Here is a 21,815-nt window from a genome sequence, read left to right on the forward strand (position 1 = left end):
TCTGTTGGTGTGATATCAAGTAATGAGATTATGAAATAGAGATTAAGTAGGTGCTTTGATACGAGGAGGAAGTGACTTCTGTTTGCTCACGTTTATGAACACGGTTACAAAATGACCTGTTGGACAGCTGCAAATGTGAACTGTTATTAAATATGACTGAATCAATCTGACTACAGTAAGATACATCCACCAAAGTCATTTTTAAGGATCATGGAGGTAGAAATGGCCTCTTAAATTAAATTCCTAATTTTCACTTATTACAGTGTTTCTATTTTTTTTTTAAACAAATTATGATTTTTAAGGGTTTTCCTTATGTCTGCAATTTCCACGTTATTGGCACCATAGATATTTATAGAAATTACACATTCAGAAGTATTTTTCATAGGCAAGGATGCATTGATGTTCCACAATTACATTCTACAACTTGTATGACACTTTGGTAACACTTTATTTTACAGTGTCCTTGTTACATATGTTACATGTACTTACCATAGTAATAACAGTAAATTATGCATAATTACATGATGCCCTCAACCAAATCCTAATCCTACCCTAACCCTATAGTAAGTACATGTAGTTCATTATAATTACTCAGTACTTAAATATATAATTACACTGTAACAATTACACCTTAAAATAAAGTGTAACCGAAACTTTTATGGAACAATTCATTCAAATGTGCTTAGCTACTATTTTTTCATATAAACTTTAGAATTTTAAGATCCAGCCCACTTGGACATTGATAGAATGTTCAGCTTGTAAAATGTAACTGATAAAGATGAGGTCATCATGTCATGTTAGATTCTGATTGGTCTTCTTTTTTGCATAGTTAACTGAAACTAAAATGTGAATAATTAATAAATGGACTAATGAATAACTTAACTAATTACTTGCCAAAGCAATTTTGCTCAATTTAGTTTAATTTTATGTGATACAATAACTTAGTAAGACAAAAATAAGTGTGTATATATATATATATATATATATATATATATATATATATATACATTTACATATTATATATTTATATTTAACGTTTATGTTAGATGCAATTAACTGTGGTTAATTGACTGATTGAATTATATATATATATATATATATATATATATATATATATATATATATATATATATATATATATATATATATATGTTTAAAATACTATATTTAAAGCTGCCTTTACACCGCAAAGATGCAAGTGTCACGTTGCATTAATTCTCATACTTAGCCAATAGAAAACAAGATGCCTGTTCAGTGTCATGACAACCTGAAAGCAGTTAAAACTTTAACACTTTTCTTCTTTTTTTTCTGCTTTGGAAGCACAAATCTAATTGCTTTCTGCAATTTACACGACTGGATCAATATCACGACAGCCAAGATGGCATTTTCCTCTCACTGGAAACTAGTTTTGAGACTGTCTATCAATAGACCCACTTTTGAGTTTCCCCTCTCCTCTCCGTTGGGTCCTGCAGGCAGGTCTTAATCCCTCTCTTTTTTGTTTTCTCTCTCGTTTCGGTGGGGCGGGTCATGAGGATCTGAACCTGCACATTCTTGAGGGGCTGTGTGAGCTTCACATGGTAACCAGTGAACCGCATTGTTAGACAGAGAGAAGGATTATGGCAGCCATGCAAGTTATAACGTAAGTCTTCGCAAGCCTAGAAAGACAGACCTGAAGGAAACGAAACACACTCTTCCATCTGTTGGCATCTAAATCTTGTGCACTTCCTGTTGAGATATACCACTTGTGTTTGTTAGCAAGTGTTGAGATGTAGTTGAAATGCTGAGATGGGATATAGGTGGACGGTTGGAGTGAAAGAAATGAACTTGGCTTGAATAGGAATAGTTCAGGCAAAAATTTTAATTCTGTCATTTCCTCACACTGATGTTGATCCAAACCCATAGGCTGTTTATTTTACAACGGAACACAAAAAGAGAAATTTTGAAGAGCAATGAAGGTTTACACCTTATTTTAAAGTGATGTAGTTACATACTCAAATAAGGACTGAGTAATATTAATAACTATGCATGATTTACTGCTGTTATATATTGTATTAAATGTAGTAACGTGTAACTATGTCACCTTAAAAAGTGTTCCTCAATGAAGTCACACAGTTTGTTCGAGAGACAGACTGAAATTTGAGTCATTATTCATTGAATAGCAATATCAGTCTGTCACATGCAAATAATTTCAAGATTTTCATTTTTGGAGGTTATATAGCAGCTAAGATGCTTTTAACCCTTAAACGCATAACTCGGGTCTTTAGTGACCCGGGACGTCATTCACTACCCTCCTCCTCATTCATTTTTTAAAGTTAGATATCAACCTTCTTAAGGCCTATTTATACTTCTGCGTCGTACCTACGCCGGAGCCTCTACGCTGTAGGCAACGCGTTGGTTTTAATTTATACTTCTGCGTCATTGTCCGCGTTGACGCGCAATTACTCATGCAGAGGGACCATGTGAAACCAGAGGGAGGGGTTCTAGCAGACCAATCACAGCGCTTGCGTCTGCGTAGAATTGATGCGTTGTTACATTTTTGGAGAGGTGCGCGTCAGGGTATGCCGAAGGGTACGCGCACTAAACACAGCCTACGACGTAGCTACGGCGTAAGTTCGACGCAGAAGTATAAATAGGCCTTTAGTATTCCTCAATCAATTAATTATAAACAATATTACAAGAAAATAAATAATACAATTATAAAAGAACGCCTGTGTTCAACTTCCCATTTGCTTTTTTGTATCAATTATATAGGGTCGCTAACGACCCGAGGTGTGTAACGGTGTAAGTATATCTTTTCTGCACAACAATAATTTAATCTTTGATCACCGAATAAGTGCAATTTACCTTTATTCCACAAGGTGGCAATGTCTGATACGCAATGATGTAGTGACGTTTCACTCATAGTTACAGCAGGCAGAAAACAAAAGAATAGGAAGAATCATCAGCAAAACTTGAAATAGCACAGCGATATACTGCACAGCAAGTACAGAACATAATCAAATATATTACTGTCACTGTCACTTGATGATGGATCTGCTGAAGAAGCTGACATATTGATAAAAATATTGATTTTGAAGACATTGAAAATTATAGTTTTGAGAATATGTCTGAGATTGCGAATATGAGCCAGATGCTGAATGTACTGGGAAATGAGTTCTGAAGAAGACGTGATGATGATGGTATAAAACATCTGCTCAAACTGAACCCTTCCCAGCTCCAAAAGGTAAAATGTGCTTTATTTTATTCTTCTGCAATTGCTACTCTAATATCAGGAGAGTTTTATATTATCATGACAGGGAGAGATCCATACGTGTAAGATCCGGGACCTGAATGTGTAAGAATGATTTTGTGTGTGTGTGTGTGTGTGTGTGTGTGTGTGTGTGTGTGTGTGTGTGTGTGTGTGTGTGTGTGTGTGTGTGTGTGTGTGTGTGTGTGTGTGTGTGTGTGTGTGTGTGTGTTTAAGCCGTGTATCTGGTTTCTCCACCTGAGTCTTGTTTCTCTCCTTCTATCTCTCATCACTCCTCCCTTCTGTTTACCCTCCTAATGAGGGGGGCGGGACCCCTGTGCTGTGATTGACAGCTCCACACTCCCCTGCTCTTCCCTCCTCTCCATTATCTTCATGTCCACACTCACAGTGAGTGTTTGGCTTTTACCCTCCATCATTAAGTGACGTCACCAGGGATATTACCATTAAAACTAAAACCGTTAAAAGAAACGTTTAACTGAAATAATGTAATATATATAAAAAGTAAACTTATTTCATTTCAGCTAATTGCCAAGGCAGCATTTCTCATTTTCATTTAGTTTAACCTGTAGCAGGCTAAAATTAATAAAACTAATAAATAAAAATTATATAGATATATTTTTAAAAAACTAATAAAAATCACAATATAATTATTATTATTATATATATATATTGTGTGTGTGTACCTGTAAAATATATAATATTTTATAAAAACGAATATACTAACTATGTATAAATACATATTTAATATAAAAAAATTATATATATATCAGTGATGCTAAAATAACACTGGATGTCATGTCACCAATGTAAATAAATATTTTTGCTTAGAAATTCATCACATGAAACAGCTTTCTTTCATCAGGTTAATTACGTAATGTTATGTAATTAATAACATTCATGACGTAAATTGCAGTACATTGGACTGAATTATATATAAGTATTATCTGAATACAGTCATGATCATATATCAGGGTCCCAACGGTCAAAAACATGGAAAAGGAAAATAAATCAATAAAGTCTTTCAATGTCATGTAATTTCTTTTCTTTCTTTCTTTTTAAATCACTGTAACTTTTTTTATTATTATTTTTTATCTTGAACAGCTGGAAAAGTCTCAAAAAACTCAAAAACACTCTTAAAACCCTTTCGGTTCCTCAAACCTTTCAGTGAACAGATGTTAAAATAACCTTTTTTCTCTTTAGTGTGGAGAACATTTTAATTATCTGAAGAACTATAGAACCTTTTGTGGAATGGAAAGATTCCGTGGATGTTAAAACTTCCTCGAGATGCCGATAAAGAACCGTGTGTGTAATGTTTGTAATGTTACACAACTCAGACAACCTAAAATTAGTCCTCTGAATAATGTATTGAGGTTAAGTGTTGAGGGACTCCGATTATAGTTCTGATCTGGGTTTAAAATGCAAACTCTGAACTGAGATCAGCTGAAGGCTACAGGCGAGAGCTTGTGTTTTCTGGCAGCTATGAGTTGAATTTTCCCCTGAACAAAAGCTTGGATCAGTTAGTGAGCTCTACAATCACTGCTGTCATTTATCTGCAGCACATTTCTTTGATACTGTGCTTGTGTGCTCTTATATGTGCACATTTCTCTTAAAGTAACTTTTGACTGTTTTTAACCAATTAAATGGTGTGGCCAAGCATTATGACACCATTGAACTGATATCTAAATGCAGCTGTTGAATTCATCTTATTTTTGGATAACTAGGCCCATATCTTATATCAATCAAAGCATTTTTTTTAAGTTTAGGCTTATCTCTCCAAGCTATTGGATTTAGTTTTGGATCAGTATTTTATAACAATGCAAACCAATATCTGAGGCATGTTTGAACTGAAGTTTCATGAAATTTTAAGAGTCCAGAATTTTTTTTAAATGAAGAACACTGTAAAAAATGATATGATCAATATGTTATAACAACATATGCTTTTACATTGTTTAAGCTCATTAAAATAAGTTTTTTTTTTTGTTTTACTTTTTTTTAAGATTCAACACTTTTTTTTAACTTTTTTTTTCAACAAGTCAGTTGAATGTATTTTAAGTTGAAATGACTTAAACATACAAGTTGATTGTATTTTAAAGCAGCAACTTTTTTTTTATACAGTGAATGTTTATGTTTCTCATGAAAAAAAGAAAACAAACAAATCGGGCCTAAATTAATAAATATCAATATTTAAAATCTAAAATTATGTTAGAAATTATGTAGACATCTTAAGGTTTATCTTAGTACATCTAAAATCGTAAAAGTATGGCAATTCAAAGTAAAGGTTTAACAAACAAAACAAAAAACAGTTTTATGTTTGACAATTTGGAACAAAAACGACACAGGAAAAGTTTTTTGTTTTTGTTTTTTCATTCAGAAGAATTTTATTTTCGATTAATATTTTCGACAGAACTTCCACTTCTTACAAGCACAACATTTCGTTACCGATTTTTATTTCAAATAAAAGGTAAATATGCCTTTAGGCTATAAAATATAAGTGGATTAAACCGAGAAAAGAAGTCTTGAACTTTTGGAAATCTCATATCATACTTTTATGATTTAAAGCTGGTCCTGTGAAGTCTATAGGCTATACCTGTTGATCCTCCTCCATGAACTCCGCAATCCAGGTGTAACCTAAAACTTTCCCGCTTCTTCTTCCTCTTTTCCCCGAAGTCCCGGTGAGTGACAGATCAACGCGTCCTGAGCTCGCGCTTTCTGACAACTCTGGGATTTACAGGGGATTTTATGCACCATCGTTTTAATAAGCGCCGACAATTTACAAGAGACACGACAATCCGCCTGGCAAAGAGACCAATCACACACACACACACACACACACACACACACTCGCTTCAGGCCGGCTGATCCCACGGCTTTACGGGTTTATACTGCTCAGGAAACTCTACTGCATTTTGGGATTACACAAATACCCCTGGACAATAGGTTAGTGCCAGCAGAAGCAGATATCTTGATTTTACGGGATCGATCCTCTTTTACAGCTTTTGATGCACGCAAAATTGTTTAGGAAGTTTTGTTGTAATGTGTCTCATCGTTGTGGGTGTGCGACAGTAGCCTAATGCCAGATCTGAGCAATCATTTGTATCTGATAATATAACTGTAAATATGTAATGCCCTTTTGATCATTTTTAATGATCCATTTATTTAACTTATTCACATAGGCAATTCGTAATGAAGAACTGATTATTAGTCTAATTAAAATCTTTGTTTATATTTTAAGTTTATAGGCCGTTTTCTATAGACAGAGAAAAATTTAGCACACTAAAATGTCATAAAAGTGTAGGCCTACTAGCATACTTTTCTTAAAAACATGAGTGTTTTACTTGTAGCCTATTCTTATTTGTTTATTTATTTATTTCGCTGTTACATTGAGTCGACATCAAGAAGTTTGTTAGGCTTCCGACTAAAACGTCAGAATTATTTCTTCTGTTTTATGTTTTGTTTTTTCAACAAAAATCTAGGCTACACGTTGGTTACGCCACACTGACTTTGATTTGGCAGACAAATATTTTTCCAAATAGGCCTAGATGTTTTTTTGTTGTTTTTTTTTAAGAATAGTTTCACTGCTTTTGTTTCTTAATAACAGGCCCACATGATCATATAAAACTAGGCCTACTTATATCAAGGTTTATGTTTGTAAGAAGGTTTTTCTTCGCACGGTTAGCCTAACTTGGCCTATTAGTCAAAGCCTAAAAAAAAAAAGAAAAAAAAAAAGGAACTTAGCCTAATTAGTTCTGAAACTAAATTCACAAATTTTGCATGAATTGTAGTCTATTAGGCTAAATATATAAATACATTTTATAAATTGTAAATGTAATAAATAAATCTGGATTTAAATAAAAAGGCCCAGGCTATTTGGGCCGCAAAGAAGGAAGGCGCATGTCTAAAACTGTTTGTCACCATCTCATTTAAAATGATGAGCAATTGAAACATGCTTGTAATAATTCGTTTAGGTTTATACAAGCTAACTTTTATTTAATGCAAATGTGAGGATGATATTGTTTTATGCATGTTGATGAGCCTAATTGGTGCTCAGAAAAGATTTCGTCACTAACACAACGTTTTTTCTTCAACCAAACGGTAAATCGATTTACGAATTGCTGTCTTATCATTCGTATTTCCTTTCCCGCAGTGTTACGCTCACTTAAGGCTCGAATTAAAAGTGTATAATTCAAATAGTTTACTCTCTCGGGACTCGCTCATTCACACGGCAGGTTAATATGTCGTCACATCGAAAGGAGGAGTTAATGAGCACTTCTTCGTTCTGATTGGCTAGAGCAGTCGTCTGTAAGGACAAGCTAGACTTCTGATTGGCTGTGGTGGGCGGGTCCGCAGGTGTCTTTTGCTCATAGACGGACAGGCCATCAAGAAGGTGATCAATCTCAATTCGTCAGCATTGGCTATCACCTTCATATTACGCGTGGATACAACGAGCCACATCTGACTCAGTGCAAACGGACTTTGTGAATATATTGGGAACTTTTGAAGTTTGCGGCTAATTCGTTTTCTTACAATTCCAACCAGCTGGAGTTCAGATTTCTCTTAAAAAAAAAAACCAACAAAAAAAACAGTGTTTCTTGGTTTTGTGGATTTTCAGTGGATCTCAAAGAAAAGAGCACAGAAGACCAAGAATAAAAGGTACAGTAGAAATATTTTAAATATATTTTAAGTATCTAAATGCAAAGGTAGATGATTGTATTGTTATTGTTGCCTGTTATTACTTTTAACATCATTTTGTCACAAAAGTTTCAGTCATTCCGACCAGATTTTATTCGTTTTTAAAGGTGACTTAGAAGTGCAATAAATAATATAATAATAATAATAATAATAGTCAGCAATTAATCTTAATTTTTCAATTTTAGTGGGTTCATTAAATTGCGTTTTAGCAATTGTAAGTAGGCCTACATTTGAATGATGTTTTAAGAAAAATAATTTGGCCTAATATAAATAAATCATTTTGCCTATTGATATAGCCTATAAATATATTTTCCTAGCTACTGTTTATTTCAGAACATATTAGAGCAACTGCAGTCTTAATTAACAAACTTTGAGTAGCCTATTCAGTGTGCACGGAGAATATGAGAATTTGTGTCGTTTATTTAGTTGATAAGGTTTCTTCTGCAAATGGAGTCCCCTCTGGGTCTAATCTAAATGGCTATGGAGAATAATTTGCACACTCGGTGGTCATTTACATATAGTTAAAGCTCGATTGTGAAATCTTTAGGCCCATGTTATCTGTCCTCAGCGTGGGATTAATGGGGCCATTCATAGGCATGAGCGACCCAGAAAAAGCGCAACATGTCATTTACAGAACTTTTGTCTTAATACATTTGTACGATTGCCTTATAACAATTGCAGCGAAACACATTTTGGTCCTCCCAAATAATTCCAAATGCGCATAAGTCTCGAGTTTATCCCGAGCGGAAAACTCCTCCACAGCCGCAACAAGCGCTTCAGTGCTGCTGTTTCTCGGGAATGCAGAAGATGTTATAGAACCAATTCAGTATATTCGTTTGTAAGAAGTAACATTTGTTCAAAATAAAAATAAGTTAAACAATTTTCTTTTTTATAAGTTATACAAGATTCAACTCATTTTTCTTTAAGTCAGTTTAAAATTTAAGTTGAAATTACTTAAAAACCCAAGTTGATTGTACTTAAAAATGTAAAGCAGCAACTTTTTTTACCGTGTGTGTGTAAATATATATATATAGATAGATAGATCGATAGATAGATAGATAGATAGATAGATAGATAGATAGATAGATAGATAGATAGATAGATAGATAGATAGATAGATAGATAGATAGATAGATAGATAGATAGAACAACATAGTGAGTTCAGTCATTCCATAGACTGGAGCTAAATTATTAATGCTAATAATTTATTTTTTAATATATAAATCAAATTTATCTGTTACCAGCTGTTAGATTAAAACGACCATTAAGTAAATTCATAATTGTACCGCCAACAAAAGGAAAGATCAAACGCTTCGCGGCGTTGTGTCCATCAGGAACGCTTAACAGGGCATGACATGCAAATGGCCAATTAGTGTGTGTGAAGCCCTTGATTAATCGAGTGTGAAAAAAGAGATCATTAAAGGCAAGACATTAGTTATATTCAGACTGATGATCACTCTCGTGACATGCGTTTGATGCGTTTTACATGTTTTTACAATGGGGCTGTATATCCAAATGCTGTTTATTTATGCTGTACTGTGTGATAGGATGCATGTATGACAAAAAATTACAGGCAATTTGCTTCACTTTGTCAGTCCTCTTGTTAAAAACAACAATTAAAAAAAATGTGGGGGTATTATTGTTTGAATCATTTTATAATAATTGTTTCTTGCTGCAGCTGTCTCTCTGGAGCTCAACAATGATGTCATACCTCAAACAGAACCCGTATGCCATGAACGGGCTGGGGCTCAGCGGGGCAACCATGGACCTCCTTCATCCCTCTGTGGGATATCCGAGTAAGCATCCCAGAAAGAGAAACTTTTAAAGAGTAGAATCTTTATTCAAATAAGCAACATATAATAACTTCTCAGTACAGTGCATGGCAATGATTCAATAACACTTTGGGCAAATAACCTTTAAAGTACATCTGTATGTAACTCTTTAGACTTGATTTAGTAACTTTGGATGTCTTCCTTATTGCAGCAAATCCTCGTAAACAGAGAAGAGAGAGAACCACGTTCACTCGCACTCAGCTGGACATACTGGAGAACCTGTTCGCTAAGACGCGCTACCCAGACATTTTCATGCGCGAGGAGGTGGCCCTGAAAATCAATTTACCCGAGTCAAGAGTGCAGGTGGGTGTCGTTGTCCTAATTTCCTAATGCTGAAAGATTTCAAGTCAAGTCACATTTATTTATATAGTGCTTCATTCAATACAGATTGTTTCAAGGTAGCTAATAAATAGGAAAAGAAGTGTTAGAATTATAAAATTCGTCAATTATGTTTATTCAATTCAATAACTGCATCAATGTTGCAAAGTTCATCAATTATAAAACAAGTTAAAGCAGCTCTACGGAAGACTCAGCTTATTTTAATGTTGTTTCAGTTCAGTGTCAGTGAAGCAGTCTTCATCGATTGTGAAATTAGTTCAGTTCAGTTCAATAATATTGTCAATGTTTCAAAGTGAGTGTCATTAGCTCAATTCAGTTAAATTTATGTTCTCATCCAATAGTAATTTTTCAGCTCAGTTTAGTTCAATATTGTTTCAGTTCAGTAACAGTGTCAATGCTGCAAAGTTCATCTTATAAAAAAAGTTCAATTCAGTTCATTAACTGTGTTGATGTTGCAAAGTTAGTGTCATTATTCGGGTCGATTCAGTTCAAAAAATGTTCTCATCTAATAGCGTCATTATTCAGCTCGGTTTAGTTTAATGTTGTTTCAGTTCAGTTCAGTTCATCATTATGAAAAAAATTATATAAAATTCAATCCAGCTATAAAACATCTCTACAGAAGGCAATAGTGTCGTTATTCAACCTACTTTAGTTCAATATTGATTCAATTAAGTTTAATAACAGTGTCAATGTTGCAGTTCATCAGTTATAAAACAAGTTTATTCTGCTATAAAATAGTGTCGTTATTCAACTCAATTCAGTTCAATATTGATTCAGTTAAGTTCAATACCAGTGTTGATGTTACAAAGTTAGTGTGATTATACAGCTCAAATTCAGTTCAAATTTTGTAATCATCCAAAAGTGTCAATATATTCAGCTATGTTTAGTTCAATGTTGTTCCAATTAAGTGCAATTATAGTGTCAATGTTGCAGTTCATCAATTATAAAACGAGTTTAATTCTGCTATAATATAGTGTTGTTATTCAACTCAATTCAGTGCAATATTGTTTCAGTTAAGTTCAATAACAGTGTTGACGTTCAAATTTGGTTCTCATCTGAAAGTGTCATTATTCAGCTCAGTTTAGTTCAATGTTGTTCCAATTAAGTTCAATTATAGTGTCAAATTGGCAAAGTTCTTCAATTATGAAACACGTTCAATTCAGCTATAAAGCAGCTTGCAGAAGACAATGGTGTCGTTATTCAACTCAAGTCAGTTCAATGTTGATTCAGTTCAACTCAATAAGTGTCGATGTTGCAAAGTTAGTTCAAAGTAAAAATTTTGATCTAATCGGAAAGTGTCAGTGCAGTTATTTTCGTATCATTTTGGGTCATTGACAATATTTGCAAATTTCCAATCCATCCATAAGCATATCAATCATTATCCCGTGACGTATTTGTTGACAGGTTTGGTTTAAGAACAGAAGGGCAAAGTGTCGGCAGCAGCAGCAGAGCAGCGGCAATTCAAAGATCCGTCCGGCGAAAAAGAAACCCTCTCCGTCCCGTGAGAGCCCGGGGTCAGAGAGCAGCGGCCACTTCACTCCTCCCGCCGTCTCCTCATCGTCCTCGTCTTCGTCCTCAGGCTCCAACCCCTCCGGTCTTCTGATCAACAGCTCGTCCTCAGGAACAACACCTGTCTCGTCCATCTGGAGTCCCGCTCCGGTCTCGCCTCTCCCTGCTCCCCCCTCGCTACCCGACATCTCCCCCCCGGCCAGTGCGTCCTGCATGCAGAGGGCCATCTCGGGCGCCGGGGGCTCCACAGGAGTGCCGTCGTATCCCATGCCCTACAACCAGGCTCCCAGCTACGCCCAGGGCTACCCGACCTCGAACGCCGCCTCTTATTTCGGAGGCATGGACTGCGGATCCTACTTGGCGCCCATGCCAGGTCACGCCCACCATCACCCGCACGGCCATCACACACAGCTGAGCACCGCCCCGCATCACCACATCGGGCAGAACCACCCTCACCAGGGGTACGGCGGCACTGGGCTGCCTTTCAGCTCCTCAGACTGTCTGGATTACAAAGATTACAAAGAGCAGGCTGCCGTGGCATCATCGTGGAAACTGAACTTCAGTTCCGCGGCGGCCGACTGCTTAGACTACAAAGACCAGGCCGCCTGGCGTTTTCAGGTTTTGTAAGGGCTTCTGGTGTGGCTTCCTGACGTTTACTCGTTTGTTTTCGTCCCTTCCTCAACATCGGACACCACTGGGAAGAAGTTGAGACTTTTGTGCCAACTTTTTCCAGCCGCAGGAACACGGGTTACCAAAGCTTCTTGTGCATTTTAAAATCGAGACGGGTTCTTCGTCACCCTCAACGGACAGAGTAAGAAGCGAGGGCACTCCCGGCATGACGCACTGAATGAATGAGACACGTGGTGTTTGAAACAATGAAGGCAATAATGATTTTTATATATGATTTTCTTTCCAGAGGAAAAGGTGACTTGCAGCCTCATGTGAGATGTTAAAAACTTATTTGCATTCATGTTCATTTAATAAATATAAGCTTAAAACTGACAAATTGTTTTTCATTTCCTTATTTCCTTAAGCTTCATTGGCTTTGTGGATAAAGTATCAGGTTTTCAGGTAACAGAAATGGCGGTTTTATTTTCTTTGTATAATTTCTTTGCTAAAGATTCTCTCAATAATTAATATTTCAAAACAGACAAAAAAGACAGTTGTTCAGTAAAGAATCTTATGCTTTAAAAGCTGTCACATACAAGGATGACTAAGGTCCACAATAAAGGTTATAATTATTTAAATTTTAAAAGCTATAATCCATGAGAGACTTTACCATTACCATGGTAAATCAAAATATGAATTCCTCCAAATACTAAAGTTCATAAACATAACTCTTGGTTTACATTGTAGATATATATATAGATATATAATTCAAATGATGTTCTGTCTATCTGTCATAAACATATGTGCATAGCTTCAGAAGTGGTTCTTCCAGTCTTTTTCTTTTTGTTTTTACACAATAAGCCACTCAAGGCCATGTGTACAACGTCTTTTTATCATGTTGAAATCACTGTAACATATGGCTTCAAATAGTTTGTTGCTTTTCAAAATGGTGGTGGCAGCATTATGATAAAAATACCAATTCCTCCACCAAAGTAATATGATTCATTATTAGCCTGTTAACTGTAGGTTGTTGTAGTAGCTTTTACAGCAGTTTCAAAGTGGAAATGTTTCTGTTTTATAAAGCTAAAAGTGTATAAATTGAGAATATCTTCACAGTTTAATAACTAAACACTTAGTTGAGTGAACTGCTCGTAATTTGATTTGTTTAGTCCTGGCTGGAATAAAAGGGTGGCTTAGATTCAATCGAAGAGAAAAGCTCACAAGTCGTATAAACAATAATTAAGTCATATCAACACATTGATGAACACGTATTGGTATTCTGACCGGCAATCAGTGGTTTGCAACGGTGTGCAGATTTATTTATCCAACAGAAAAACAACAAATCACGATTTTAATTATCAGCTAGCTCAAGACTCTCTGCGATGCAGCTGGGTAAATAGGGCTAGATAAACGGGATGGCAATGTTTGCTTGTTTGGTCAGTGGAATCCTGCTGTGCCGAAGCTGCATGGCATCTTACTGAGGCGCAAACATCATGGGATTTGGTAAATCTGCATCAAACAAGCTCAACTAATCTCTGAGCATGTTTGAGGAATGCTGTTGTAGTTAAAACTGGACCGAAGTAATCCAAACACCTGTTCTCAACACATAACCCCATCTCCCGTACATTTATCCTGGTATTTAGACACTTCATAATTATGTGACCTAAAACAGGTTTTACTTTAGGACCCAGATTTTGCGCTGCAAATCAAGTGGTAACCCAACAGTAACGGAAATTGTTTATCAAATCTTAAAATGTATACAATGAACTTCCTAGGGAAACAATATGCAGTTAAGATGACATAGGGTGTCATGTAACATTTTTTGAGGAAGATGACCAAACAGAAATAAAAAACATGGACTTTAACTGTGTGATAGTCAAGTACAAAGAGTGCTGTCGTTGGTGGAGTGCTGTAACACTTATGGAAACATGATATTAGTTTAAATGTACTGTATTATGTAACTTTTTGTTCAACATTAACAAAATTTAAATAACGTGTAAATACATCATCACTCCTTCTAAAACGTGTTTTTGTTTTACCCCGAATAACTATGGCAAGCCTATTATATATACAAGAGCACATTCAGGGATTTTCAGAGATGCCACATGTTTTGAGGTTTCACCAGGACAACTCCTCAATGGTCTTTAAAAATGACTGACATTAATTTATTGATAAAATGTAGCACTCTTATGGACATATGATAATATATTGTAATTTTCATTTAAATCAGACTACTTTTTAAATTGTATTTCATAAATCAACATCTCAGGAAAACTTCATGAGGTTTCAAATCTAAACATGACTTTCTGTTACAGAACAGGGCATTAGTGGACACCAGGACTATGTTTATCAGACATTTTGGGAGACACAACAAGTGAATAGGGAAAGAAAGTATACATCATATATATATATATATATATATATATATATATATATATATATAAAGAGTTCAGATGCAAAAGCCTTTAAGTGCCATCTGAAATTTTCTTCTAGAATGATCATTTTTATCAGGCTCGTATATTTAAGTTCAATAATTTCACTTAAATGGCAATGCAAATTACCTATTAATTGTCATTTAAGTGAAATCACTTAACCTAAATATACAAGCTTTATAAAAATGATCATTCTAGAAGAAAATTTCAGATGGCACTTAGAGGCTTTTGCATCTGAACTCTTCATATATATATATATATATATATATATATATATATATATATATATATATATATATATATATACCTGTATATATATATGTGAAATATTAGATATTATTATTAAAATGTTGCCAGTTATTAGCCTACTCCCATTATTACACTTCTTCTTTCATTACATGTTGCCCCAACCTAACCTAACTCTTAATATGCAAAGTAGATACAGTGTATACATTGTATTGAATGGGAATATTCATTTATTGCCATTTTACCCACATTTTGCATAAAGTAAAATGGTGTATGACGGTGTATCAATTCATTCCGTTATATCTTTCATAACATAGTTGAGAATCATCTTTATAGAAATTTTGATTAAAAAAATCCTTTTTTGTTACTTTGTCAAAAAAAAATCCTAAATTCAAAAAAGTTTTTGTTTTTTTTCTGGGTCTCAGGAGGATAAGTGTTTATATTTTTTGACCTGATGGGATTGTTTTCGCGGGAAATTGCGTACATGAGTCACTTGCCAGTGCACGTCTTGTCATATGCATAAGAGAAACTTTGACACGTGTATGGTGTGGGTGAGGTTAGTTTTCATAACGAACGAGCGAGAAAGGTTGACATGGAGCAGGTATGTTTACACGACAACGATATGCTTAAAATGGAGAAGTTTTAGCATTGAGTTTTCCCGCGTACAGACGACACCATTGTCCCCATGCACAAGTATCCGCGAAAACGACTAACAACGCTGTATTCTGCTGCCAGGCCATTAGATGGCGATGAAACACTATAGTTTATTATTATACTTTTTGTATTGCTAAGAACATACATAATCAAGAGGTAAAATGAAACATTATAGTTTGAAAACATAATACGCATGTGCAAGAGATTTGCCTTTTTGTTGTTTACACAGAGACGTTTTCAAAAACTTGCACTTTGAAACCCGTTTTCAAAAGTTTGCGTTTTCAGGCCCCCAAAACGTATAAAAAGTTTTACGTTTTTAGTTGAAAATAGTATCGTTTAAACCGCCCCCTTTAAACCTCCGGGGAATCAGCCGTTTTAAGAAAAAACACAGAACAGAGGAGAGTCTGCTGGCAAAAAGAATAAAACCAGATTCAACAATGGCTTGGCTTTTCGGAGATGGTGAGAACTGAGGGATTTGAAATGATGTAAAAGCGACACAGAGATGACGTTTTTATTACTCAACTGGTGAATACGGCATTTTATTGAACATACAGTACATTAGCATACGGTATGTAGCTCTCTAACAGAGTTCATTGTTAAAGAATTAACTATTGTGAAGGTTTATTCATCTGCACAGTCACGCAGAGGCAGAGAAAAACAGTAATATTGTGAAATATTATTCGAATTTAAAAATAACCATATAATATTATTATATCAATCTGCCCAAACTTTTCATCCATTTGTGACTGAATGTAAAAAAAAGAAAAAGATTTTAAATTAAAGGCACACGTATGCAGTTTCCGTTTTTCTCAAATAGCGACCCCTAGAGTCGCTGTGGAGTAGTTGTATTTAACGTTACTGTCGTAAATACCACTTACACAGAGCCGTCATTTTCTTTTCCTTGACTCTTCCGACCGCACTTTCTTCGTTTTCTTCGTCGACTCTGCCATGATTCACGTCTGAAATGCGTGCTAGTGTCTTCCATAGAGGCTGCTTCATATGTTGTTGATTTATGTGACGTCGTGCCGTAACGCAAGTCGTGATTCTCGCGAGATTTGTCGGGGCGCCACCTCTCAAACCTGTAGTGTCCCTTTAAATGGATGAATAGACCATTATCTTCAACACAATGTGCTGTTATAGTTAATGTTTTTAATTGACGTGAGGTGACATGAAGGCCAAGTATGGCAATCCATACTTGGAATTTGTCCTCTGCATCCAAGTTAGTGCACACACTCACATTATGAGCAGTGAGTCGGTAACACACACTGCAAACCGTGAGCCTAGGGAGCGATTGGGGTGAGGTGCCATGCTCAAGGTCACCTCAGTCATTCCTGCCAGTACTGAGAATCGAACCTGCAACCTTCAGGTTACAAGACTCTCTAAACTTTAGGCCACGACTGCTGACTGCTGACAAACCTATGCATTTATATGTCTGCAAATTCAACTTTTAATGACTTCTGCAGTCTCAAAATGATTCAACCCGCCTGAATAGGATCCCTCACAACAGCACGAATCTGCAAAACAGGTGTTGTCTCAAGCACACCTGATGCAACTAATCAAGGGCTTCATTAGTTGCACCAGGTGTGCTTGAGCTAGAACACATGAAATATCTGAATTGGCTAGGTTTGTTGAGTGTCACGTTTGACTGCATGTTGGAAATATGGCTAAGTCAAAAGAATGGTCCAAAAAGTTTAGAGAAGATATCATCGCCCTTCACAAACACTGTTGGAAGCATAGTTCGCAAGTTGAGAGTTAAAGGAACAGTGGTTGTTACACTTCCTGGACGGGGCAGAAAAAGGCAGCTGTCAATGGCTGCAACCAGATTTCTGAGAAGGCAGGTTCAGAAAAACCCTTGAATGACGGCAAAAGACCTGCAGCAAGACTTGGTGGCAACAGGCACTGAGGTTTCAGCTTGCACTAAACCGTGTTAAACCTCCTAGACGTACACCACTACTGACCCAAAAGCACAAGAAAAGTCGCCTTCAATTTGCTCAAAGTCATATTAATAAGCCACAGAAGTTTTGGGATTCTGTTCTGTGGAGCGATGAAACAAAACTGGAACTTTTCGGCCCTATGGATCAGCAGTATGTCTGGAGGAAGAAGAATTAAGCATATGCTGAAAAGAACGATCTGCCTACAGTTAAGCATGTTGGTGCTTGTGATGCTCTGGGGCTGCTTTGCATCCTCTGGCACTGGAAACCTGCAGTCTGTGGAAGGCAAGATGGATTCATTGAAGTATCAGGGAATCCTAGGAGAAAATGTCATGCCATCAGTGAGGAAGCTGAAGCTTGGGCGTCATTAGACCTTCCAACAGGACAGTGATCCCAAGCGTAGCATAAATTCCACCAAGGCTTGGTTGCAGAAGAAGTCCTGGAAGATTCTACAGTGGCCATCACAGTCATTTTATTGAACCCAATAGAAAATCTCTGGAGAGATTTGAAGAAGGTGGTTGCAGTACGCAAACCCAAGAATATTACTGAACTGGAGGCCATTGCTCATGAGAAATGGGCTAAGATTCCCCAGAAACGCTGCCAGAAGCTGGTGTCTGGTTATACATCTCATTTGCAGCAGGTCATAACAGCATAAGGGTGTTACTAAAGATGCTTGCCATGAAGGGGTTGAATAATTTTGCATTTTATTTCATGACATAAGTATTTGATCACCTTTGATCATTCCGGCTCTCACAGACCTGGTAGTTTTTCTCCTGTTCTCCACTCATTACCTGTATTAACTGCACCTGTTTGAACTTGTTACCTGTATAAAAGACACCTGTCCACACACTCAATCAAACAGACTCCAATCTCTCCACAATGGCCAAGACCAGAGAGCTGTGTAAGGACATCAGGGATAAAATTGTAGACCTGCACAAGGCTGGGATGGGCTACAGGACAATAGGCAAGCAGCTTGGTGAGAAGGCAACAACTGTTGGCGCAATTATTAGAAAATGGAAGAAGTTCAAGATGACGGTCAATCTCCCTCAATCTGGGGCACAATGCAAGATCTCACCTCATGGGGCATCAATGATCATGAGGAAGGTGAGGGATCAGCCCAGAACTACATGGCAGGACCTGGTCAATGACCTGAAGAGAGCTGGGACCACAGTCTCAAAGAAAACCATTAGTTACACACTACGCCATCATGGATTAAAATCCTGCAGCGGACGCAAGGTCCCCCTGCTCAAGCCAGGGCATGTCCAGGCCCGTCTGAAGTTTGCCATTGACCATCTGGATGATCCAGAGGAGGAATGGGAGAAGGTCATGTGGTCTGATGAGACAAAAATAGAGCTCTTTGGTCTAAACTCCACTCGCCGTGTTTGGAGGAAGAAGAAGGAACACCATCCCAACCGTGAAGCATGGAGGTGGAAACATCATTCTTTGGGGATGCTTTTCTGCAAAGGGGACAGAATGACTGCACTGTATTGAGGGGAGGATGGATGGGGCCATGTATCGCGATATCTTGGCCAACAACCTCCTTCCCTCAGTAAGAGCATTGAAGATGGGTCGTGGCTGGGTCTTCCAGCATGACAACGACCCAAAACACACAGCCAGGGCAACTAAGGAGGGGCTCCGTAAGAAGCATCTCAAGGTCCTGGAGTGGCCTAGCCAGTCTCCAGACCTGAACCCAATAGAAAATCTTTGGAGGGAGCTGAAAATCCGTATTGCCCAGCAACAGCCCCGAAACCTGAAGGATCTGGAGAAGGTCTGTATGGAGGAGTGGGCCAAAATCCCTGCTGCAGTGTGTGCAAACCTGGTCAAGAACTACAGGAAACGTATGATCTCTGTAATTGCAAACAAAGGTTTCTGTACCAAATATTAAGTTCTGCTTTTCTGATGTATCAAATACTTATGTCATGCAATAAAATGCAAATGAATTACTTAAAAATCATACAATGTGATTTTCTGGATATTTGTTTTAGATTCTGGCACTCACAGTTCAAGAGTACCTATGATAAAAATGACAGACTTCTACATGCTTTGTAAGTGGGAAAACCTGCAAAATCGGCAGTGTATCAAATACTTGTTTTCCCCACTGTATGTAACCCTTCCACCCGTGTCCTAATCGCCCCGCTCTGCGGGCCTCGAACCGGGAGAGTCAGGCGCTCTAACAAGGAGGCTAAAGACTGTTGAGAGACCTATTGAGATCAGAGGAATGAGGTTTTACTCACACAGTGACTACTAGCTGGCCTCCGTTACATATAATTGCACATCTTGCATACAATTCAGTTCAGCCCAAACCCATAAGTGTAAAAGTGAATATATTGCCTAGTTAGGGGGCAGACAAACAATGATTATATAATATCTGAATATAGAGTAATACAAGATAAAGGACAATTCTGTGAAAATAAGTAAAATCTTTGTTATTACCATGCCTGTTTGTGGCATCAGAACTCCATGATGACCTGGTACACTTATAAGTTCACTTCTCTTCAATTATATTTATACCCATCGAGTATTCTAAGGAATATGTTCTGATTGGTTAGGACATTCTATACAGCCCATCAAGAATTTGCATATCAGCTGCGGTCCACCAGTAAATTCCTAATGCTTTTGCATTTTCATTCTAACAGCCACTTTCATTTGAAATCAAATTAACTGTCAGGGTTTTTTTTTGTGTGTGTGTATTTATTTTAAAAATAAAGATCAAGTCTAGATCGGTAACAAGTGCTTATTTACGAGACGCGCGAGAACCAATGGTGTGCATCTCCGTCATCCTGATTTGAATATTAAATGAGAGCTGGCCGGAGTACCGATACGGTAGTAACTGTTTATTTTATTATTTTACCCTGGCTATTCATGATTGTGTGGTTAGCTACAATCTATTATTACATTGTACATTTAACATGGGTATTTTCCATGCCAAGCGACTGTCAGTTTTTTCTTTCTTTTTTCTTTTATAGTCCTTTTCTGTCTTTTTTTCTATTGTCTGACTAAAGTCCTTGATCATGGCGTGACCCTGTCTAAAAATAGCGTTAAAATGGCATGTGTGGTATCAGCTCTACTCTCTCTCTCTCTCTCTCTCTCTCTCTCTCTGCTTGAATAATTCAGATAAAGGAAAGAAAGGACTCAATTAAGTTGGCCTAAAACCTGTGCTCACTGCTCCCACCATGCAAGCATTAATGATTTGCAATTTTGCATATGTGTGTTTATCTGTTCTAGCCGGGGAAATAGAAAAGAAGACTATTAACAATCTGAAAGCTACCAATTTAAGCTCTATATCATCAGCGTCCTTAAATTACATACTCTCTTTCCTTTCCTCACTGTGGTCAATCGCTGCATTCTGTGGTCGAATGTTTTTGTATAATAACACTAAACTGTATATTTAACCGTCATCCTAGGTAACAGATTTTCTAGCTGTTTCACAGAAGAAAGAGTCGGAACAACATGAGGGTGAATAAATTATGACAGGGTCCCATCTTAGCCAAAACGCCCCAAATGCACTAAAGATGACTCCCTTGACCTCTCCAATCTGTTTGTGTGTTTTCTGTGCACACATGCGTCAATGTTCCGACTTTGAAACTATATCCAGCACACCACAACCCTGCCCAAAGTGTGTTTACAGCTGAGCTTGTTGTGTGTTTGCTTTGTTTTGCGTGTCTGAGCAAGAGCGTAAAGGGATCTCCCAGCAGCCCTTGGGTACTGTCAGACTTTGAGTGACAGCAGAGAGCTGCAGGATTAAGGCTGGCCGAGCATAAACAAACCCCGAGGTTTCATCTGCCAGGACCACTCGCACACGCTTTATGACTATTTATGGTCCTGAATGAGACTCGGACAATACTTGAGCAGAACCTTTGAACTTCTAAGGTTCTGATGGTTCAGGAATCAAAGAGGCTCTGATGCGACGAGCATTACGAATGTTGGTGGTCATGCTACATGAAACACACTTTTAGTTAGTTTTTGAGAGTAGCACTCTGACTATTTTAATTAGTTTTATATATCTGTCTGCTAAAGCTCATAGTTTATTTAACCTGATCTGTTGCTGTCCAGATGTTAATCATCACATGTTAGCTGGTAATGCAGGTTGCCGAAGGACATCCTAGCTAACAAAAATGCTAATGTTTTAATTAAATTAAATTTAAATAAATTTAAAAGTATGCCAAGTGTCCCTCTATACCTGGACACTAACAGTTTATATTAATTGTTATTAATATTTAAAATTATTATACTTTATTAATTCTTTCATATAATAATTTCTGTGTTCTTTTTTTTTCTTTTTTGAGGAATAATGCAGTCATCCTGTAGTATTATATATAGTGGCTAA

At 36.9% G+C, this 21,815-nt stretch overlaps 1 protein-coding gene across 1 annotated transcript; it reads left to right on the forward strand.

Annotated features, from left to right (window-relative positions):
- Nucleotides 1–7,468: 7,468 nt before the first annotated feature.
- otx2a (orthodenticle homeobox 2a) lies at nucleotides 7,469–12,582 on the forward strand. Its single transcript, XM_082165030.1, has 4 exons — nucleotides 7,469–7,897; nucleotides 9,615–9,732; nucleotides 9,920–10,071; nucleotides 11,512–12,582. The coding sequence occupies exons 2-4, from the start codon at nucleotides 9,636–9,638 to the stop codon at nucleotides 12,241–12,243; spliced, it is 981 nt and encodes a 326-aa protein (XP_082021156.1). The 5' UTR covers nucleotides 7,469–7,897; nucleotides 9,615–9,635; the 3' UTR covers nucleotides 12,244–12,582.
- The last annotated feature ends 9,233 nt before the right edge of the window (nucleotides 12,583–21,815 follow it).

This window comes from Leuciscus leuciscus (genome assembly GCF_965113295.1).
Source record: "Leuciscus leuciscus genome assembly, chromosome: 3".
Classification (NCBI taxonomy): domain Eukaryota; kingdom Metazoa; phylum Chordata; class Actinopteri; order Cypriniformes; family Leuciscidae; genus Leuciscus; species Leuciscus leuciscus.

Bases quoted from the DNA above. Each gene is read 5' to 3' on its own strand.
- otx2a (XM_082165030.1), top strand. From the start codon at position 9,636: ATGATGTCATACCTCAAACAGAACCCGTATGCCATGAACGGGCTGGGG. The intron at 9,733-9,919 runs GTAAGCATCCCA...TCCTTATTGCAG, and splicing joins TCCCTCTGTGGGATATCCGA to CAAATCCTCGTAAACAGAGA. The intron at 10,072-11,511 runs GTGGGTGTCGTT...ATTTGTTGACAG, and splicing joins TACCCGAGTCAAGAGTGCAG to GTTTGGTTTAAGAACAGAAG.